Consider the following 7,608-nt stretch of genomic DNA (forward strand, 5'->3'; position numbering starts at 1 on the left):
AGGCAAGATTTATGTTGGAATGTGAAACTTGAGTACTTCAATGTATTGAGACCCCAACTGTGAGAATGTCATAGCTTCCCTATATTATTTAGTGTTTAGCCTGTTTCACAACCAGCATATGGGTTTTATTGTTGTCACTACTGAGTTTGAACCATTTGCAAAATATCAGAATAAACTATATATATATATCAGTTAGACTGTTTTAATTCTAACACAATAACAACAGAAGTGTGGGTCTTACTACAAAGCAAAGATTGTAAGAAGGAAAAATATAAAATTCTTTTGTGGTACTAATAGTATTACGTACAAATCACACAAGTTTTTTATTCTAAATACTGAATCATATTATTATTATTAAAATTATACTAAATTATTGAACTTAAAACTACAAATTTAAATTCAAAAGAATATAAAAAAATCACAAACTCTTTCAGTTCAAAGTCCTAAGTCTAATTCATGTAAAGACTTTGCACTCGCCACTTGATAGCTCTTAACCCTAACAATCGTGGATCAACTTCTTTCCTAAAAATACATCTATTTTGAGTTAATTTTTCAATATAATGATTAATATAAACAGATATACAATGCAGCTTGACTTAAGCTACTATATAAAAATAATAAAAGTCACGTACATCTCATGCAGTTTTTTCCAGAAGCAACTTTTCTAATGCTTATAGAAAAGCACTATTGGCCAGTACTAAATACAACCTCTACATAACATGGCAGTTACTATAATAAGCACCACCCACATACATATTGTAAAATCCAGAGAACAACGTTTCATCACGTGCTTTCCTTATCATCCTATGATTTGTCAAATGTGAGATACAGCAACTGGAATAACATGGTACTGAAACTGACACCTTCGACTAGGATTGGGTAAAAGTTTTACAACTGAGGTTTAACACTCCCAGACGTAGTTTTATAAAGAAAACAGACTAGAAAAAGGTTTAGATACCAATCATACATGGCAGGACCAGTGCTGAAGTGAAAGGAAATATCTTAAAAGATTTTTGAAAAAAAAATTTCTTCTTAGAGGGCACTTATTTACAGTCTAAAACATATTTTAGGAATTTTTCATTAAATTCCTCTTTAAATTTCATTAAATAATACAATTTTGTACAAATAATTGAATGTTATGCTACTATTTACAAAAATAAAATCTGAAATCCAATAAAAGATAAGTTCTCTATAATTTTTTCAATTCACAAATGATTTTGCCCTTACAATAAGACAAAATGGCCATGGCAAGTAACAGGTTAAACCTTCACTAAAAAGAGATTCTGGATAAGAGATGAGTAACCTGTGGCATCCATTGGTCGAATGTACAGGAAATCTTCAATCAGAAACAGAGATAAACCAACCATCATAACACACTCTCCACAATCCATCAGAATAAAGACCGACAACACCTTACACACACTGACCTGAAGACGAAAGGCAGAAGATTTTTGAAATGTTGTCCTCTACACTTGTGTCTACAACAGGCAGTTGCCTCCATTCTACCAAGTTTCATATATAAATGTATAATGTTAGGACATTTAAGCTATTTAGTCTAAACATTTATGTTTGTGTGTTATAATCTGTTGTCATTCAAGAACAAAAGCGGCATATCTTATATTTATTTCCTAATTTTTTATGGTGGTTACCAGATCGGTCAAATCTACCGAACCCGTACAGAGATTTGTTATCGAAAATAACAGATAAAATATAGTGTTTTTTTTATTAAGAAACATTTGATAACTATCTGGACATTATAAAGATTTCACATATGAAATTTGAAAATTATCAAGATGTTGATAAGAAGAACCTGCATTCTAAGATATCAGAGTAGTACTCCAATTTTAAGAGAAAATATTTTAGTCTTTTTAAAATCACAACTTATTAACGTATGGCAAAAACCTCATGTAGTCTCAATCCTCTGTATACAGAATTTATACCAGAATATTTTTACTGTGGAAGATACTTTTAATTTTACATATTTAGCTTTGTTGCAATAAAAGCAAATAAGTGGTAAAATTGTTGAGTTCAAAACAAGTATTCATATCTGGAAATGAAAGAAACTGATCCAAGTTGATATTTAGAAAATACATGTGCAACTATTTAGACACACACGTATTCAAGGGGGTTCAACCAGACCTCCATTTTTGTTTCTGTTTTTTCCCTAATAGAACAATGGTGTAAAGAACTGACTTTACTTAGAGTGAATATTGATGATTATTCACATTGTATCTTCAAACAAAGCAATAATATTGTAAATAAATCTAATATTAATGTTAGCATGGCACAAGTTAGTCAATATCAAGTCCAATGTGCAAATGCAGAATATAGTTTCATCAAGGATTACTTTAAGAAAACAGTAACCATTCATTTTCTTGACCACATTAACAATAATCTTTCCTCCAGATTTGATGAATTGTAAAGCAAGCATCATCATTTCAGAAACTTATTAAAACTCAAGTTTTCTATCTTTGATATTAGACAGGCTAAAGATTTTTACAGGGAAGATTTGTCAAATCCTGATATTTTTGATGAACTTCATTGATGAAAGACAAGCTGGTTTTCTATACCTTTCCAGGACAGGCCCAGCTACTGACTGATTGCTTAAATGCATGCATTAGTGTACCAAATATATTACTGAAACTCTTTGCCACACTGCAACTAAGTTCTTGTTCAAGTGAACATTTGGCATCTGCTCTCCACTGGTTGAATAATTACCTGAGGTGTACTACACAAATTGAAAAAAGACTGAGTGCTCTAGCTTTAATATATAATCATTATGACACTGCTATCAACATTGAAACTGTACATAAGTTATATAAGGAAAAGAACCCCAGAAGAATTGAGCATGCTAACATGTTATTTCGGTAGTGTATACATGTACGTACATGGTAGCCCATGACTGAAATAGTTAATATATTATTGGTGTACAGAGTTGTTTAAATTAGTAATATAATTTAGCAATGAATAACTGCTCTGCCTGTGTATAGTACAGTACTTTAATATAAGAAAAACATATATTTATGCTAATTTAAGTCTAGCTCCACTTACAGTGTTATAACAGAATGGTGATTTATTGAGTTTTCATTGGATGTTTGTGGATTTTATGAAAGCCGTACAATTGTTTAAGCTATATTTCATGTAAAATTACTTCCAGATTTAATCTCATAACATCTATTTTTTTTAACATTTTCTGGAGGACATGCCCCCCAGATTCCCATAGTATTAGCATGATTTGCATGGTGATTGCACTTCACACAATATGTGTTGGTTTTTCATCTCATAAATTAAACCCCCTATATGGGCCTGTTAGAAGCTATAATTTACTGACATGAAATGATAATTACATCATAATTTGTTCTAGAAACTATCATTTTAGTTACTAAATACAGTTGGTAGTTTGAAAACACCAGAAACAAGGCAAGGAGCTAAAAAGTTACCGATCTAAACTGATCTAAAAGCAACCAGTTAGTAATCAGAGTTTAATTGATAATATCAGAAACTGTTATATGAACTAACAGTTGCTGACCTGAATTGGTAATTTCAGAGCACCAAAAACTGTTCAGGTTGCTAATAAGTTAGCATCCCAAGATGGTAGTTATAGAACATCACACACTTTTCTAAAAGTATCAGTTACTGACCTGAGTTGGTAGTTGGAGAACACCAAACACTGAGAGAATGATATGGAATGAAACAAACTAGTCAGGGCTTCTATTTTATGTTGAAAATTTATCTGAGTCAGTGGATGGTATGGTGTGACCTTGTAAAACTGTTTTAAACCTATATAAAATAGAAATAACAAACTATTGTAAAAAATCACATTCATTTAAATAACTTGAAGTATGCAACAACTGGTCTGGAGAAATCTGAAGGTAGATGTACTCTTAACTGTTATAAAATATTTTGATAAAAAGGTTAGAAAAAAAACAAACAACAACATTTATACTCTAGATAATTATAAGGACATTTTATTTCTACTAACATTTTGCCTTTGCAACTTTTTCAGGGTTAGTACATACAACTAATCTTTTTTCAAGATGTGTAAATCCCTTCATTATGCACTACAAATTTTGAAAGATGACAAAAAATTTCTGGCAACTGACTGAAAACATTGTAGTGCTACAGCAGTATACCTCTTACATAAAACCAATTGTTATAAAATATATATGTTAAAGATTGTTTTATTGTCTACTAGGGCTTTGAAATCAGACTTCATCTTTTAAAAAATTTGTAGAAATTTTAAAGTATACTTGATATACAAAGAATTTTGTAATTCAAGATGTTCAACTTCCTTATCAAACATCAGTGGTTCAGCAATAGAACACATCTGTCTCCAAGTTAAATAAAATATTTTCACTTTATCCTCTTCCTCCAACATATTAACTCGAAAGACTACTTTTAGCACCAAACACACAGCTCTCTCTCTCTCTCTCACACACACACACAATCTATAAATATATATAAATATCACAGGTAAAAACAAGTGATTTCTAAATGTAAATAAACAACATTTCAAAAGAGAACAAACTTCAGAACAGTAAAGAAAAGCACACAACTCACCCAAAAGACTTGGTTTATCAACATTTAGACGACAAAACATAGGATTTCTCATGTATAGAGTCAAAAGTTGAGCAAGTTTTTCTGGATATGTTGCACTTAAGGCAAGGATTTGTTTGTTTGATGGTAGACAGGAGTAAATCCAACTGAGATAAAATAAATTAATAAAGAAGCTGTAAAATACACTCATTATTAATACACTATTATTATTAGTAAATGTGAGCTAGCAATACCTTAATATTATTAGGTAAGCAGCATTAAGTAAACTGTATAATTGTTGTTATAGCCTATAAAGTCACCTAAGTCTGACTATTAATTAGTTTTTTACTAGCTGCTATTAATGATTACTAACTAGTTTCATCCTATATTTCTGCTGCTAATCTGCTGCCACTTAAGGGAAATTCTGTGGAGGATTATTTCTGTGGTAGTAGTGGCTTGAGCTTTAATCCTGGGTCTTCTTCAGAGAGACTGGTGGATCCATCACATTAGCAGATTAACAACTAAATCTAGTTAGTAATCTGTATCTAGTATAACAATTGCAAATTGTGTTTACGAAACACCTATGACCCCACTTAATGTCATACTGTATATTTAAGTCTCCACAATTTGATGATATAGTACCTGTTGTGGAAATTTCGTCAAATCCGTATATCCAATCTTTAGATATTATGTCCATAGATTGGAAAGATTTCTTTTATGTACCAGTGATCTTTTGACGTTTGACTGATGAGCTTTAAAAGTTAATCAGATCTAAAACTTCTTTTGTAATTCTGTTGTACAAGTTTAAAATTCATCCATCCAATCTTGAGATTTGTTGTCCACAAGATCAGGATAGATGGACAGACAGAGGCAAATCAATATGCTCTGCTTTGTTGTGAATTTAAGTAACTAATAATAAGAGGTGACTGTATAGGTTTACTAACCATGACAATAACTGATATCCAAACACCAAAACCTTACCATAAGTAGTTTTTTGACAAATAAAACTTTTTCTCTGATGTATTGCATAAGGAATCATGTACAATTCAAGTGTAAACATTTATTTTGCTTAATCAGAAAAATTATATTATCCTTTTTTGAGAGTCAAAAACTATTCTAGCAGAGTAACAATGGAATTTATTTGTATTTTTGGAATAAATAACTCAAAAACACAACTTACATGTTATACTAAATTATTCTTTAATTGTGTAGAACATGCTAGTTATTTTGTGAGGGAAAAAATTATCATCTTTTGTTTGTGTTTAAGCACAAAGCTATACAATGGTTTGTCTTCATTGCACCCACTCAAGCTTACTGCTAAGCCACCAGAAAGTAGGAGATTGTTTGTTTTTTGTTAAGCACAAAGTTACATAAGTTATCTGTTCTCTACCGATCATGGGTATTGAAACCAGAGTTTTAATATTATAAGTCCTGAGTCTTACTGCTGGACCACTAGGGGACGTGGGTGGGGTGGGAAGTAGTAGTAGTAGTAACAAAAAAAAAAAAAAAGCAAGCATTAAACTTTTTTTTTAAATACTTCGACAATAACAATATGGGTTTTTTTCCCTAAACTAAACCTAAATGGCTTGCAGAGTAATCTGGAGTGCAGTACTAAGATATAAAATAATTAAATTTCTTAATTCTTTAGGATTTTTGAGCTTATGAAAGTTTAGCACTATGTGTATATCAATGAATAACTTTTTTGAAAAATTTGTATGATTTACAGAACAGGAGTATAATATTGACATATATATGTACATCTAACAAAAATTTGCAGTACAAACTGAAGTATATTACTGTAGTATGCAGGCATATTATGTTTTCTACCTTCTTTTGTTAATATACAAACTTTAAAAAAATTTTCATTCAGTCAGATTCTATACAGTTTTCTATAAAAATGTGGTCCAGAAAATCATTATTTCCATTCTAGTTACCTTTGCTCCTAGAATTGATTTGATGCCCTTTAATTTAGGCAAAAGGGTGGTTTTTGAGCAGTTATGGTATTGAACCTGTGGATCCAACAATAGGATACAGGTAATGGAATAAATAGGAAGGAAAAATACTAAGTCCTGCTACTGCTGTGAAGATTCTCGGGGGAGTAGCTCGGACACATATTATGGAAAAACAAACTCCACACCTCTTCATCTATTTAAAAATAGCCAGTAAGTCACAGAACTGGCTATGTTAGTGGGTTTTCAGGGAAAACCAAAGTAAGATTCAAGCAGTCCCCAGGACAGGTTCAACCATATCAGGGTAGTGCAACTGGAACATCAAAACATAAATAAATAAGAATAAAAATCTAGATGACTCCCAACCTGGTTGGAGCCAAGATATCTAGTGCTAACAGTAGGCTCCCTCTCCAATGTCCCTTATCCTATGCAAAAATATGCAAAAGGAGGTAGAAAAGGTACCTGATGAGGCATTGTCAGCCACCAGATGGCACCCCATGTCCATTTCCAAAATCAACACCCTTTCACGGAGCTCCACTATAAAGGGTGGAAGTCTGTTTAGGAGAAATGCAGAGGCGTACATAACAGTTGAGAGCCCTGACTGGATGAATCCATACACGGAGTCTCACAAAAATAGAGATCTTTGTTTTATATATAATCAAATAATTTTGCAACCTCAAATACTCCTAGATTTATGAAGTGGATTGTTGGGCAATATAGAAATACAACAAATGCTTTGTTATCTGGTATCTTCATTTATTTAATAAAAAACACCTTTGGTGTGAAAAAAAGATGCAGCCAAAAAAGGATTGAGTGTGTGATTTAAAGGAATAAAATCAAAACTGGTAGCTATACTTATAGCATTGATAAGTATTTTACAGCAAATATTCATTCATTAGTTAGCCAGGCCACATTTTTTTTTTGTTCAACTTGAGGAATGATGGTGGGTAAAACAAAATATGCAGCTTAACTAACTAATGAATGAATATTTGCTGTAAAATACTTATCAATGCTATAAGTGCAGTTACCAGTTTGGCTGCTAATTTTGGTTTCATTCCTTTAAATCACATTCTCAAACCTTTTATTCACACCTAAGGTGTTTTTGATTAGATATCATGACTTT

The 7,608-nt window shown here is 31.6% G+C and overlaps 1 protein-coding gene across 3 annotated transcripts in view; it reads right to left on the bottom strand.

Moving 5' to 3' along the window:
- The window catches only part of LOC106475444, a 44,245-nt gene that overhangs the window by 18,031 nt on the left and 18,606 nt on the right, over positions 1-7,608 (bottom strand). For all 3 annotated transcript variants that reach the window (XM_022380684.1, XM_013936128.2, XM_022380680.1), the window contains exons 5-6: positions 4,561-4,703; positions 3,642-3,780 (exon numbers count right to left, since the gene is read on the bottom strand). In XM_022380684.1, the coding sequence (XP_022236392.1) occupies positions 3,642-3,780; positions 4,561-4,703 (282 nt within the window). The remainder of the gene's footprint in view (positions 1-3,641; positions 3,781-4,560; positions 4,704-7,608) is intronic.

The sequence above is a fragment of the Limulus polyphemus genome, unplaced genomic scaffold (genome assembly GCF_000517525.1).
Source record: "Limulus polyphemus unplaced genomic scaffold, Limulus_polyphemus-2.1.2 Scaffold147, whole genome shotgun sequence".
Classification (NCBI taxonomy): Eukaryota; Metazoa; Arthropoda; class Merostomata; order Xiphosura; family Limulidae; genus Limulus; species Limulus polyphemus.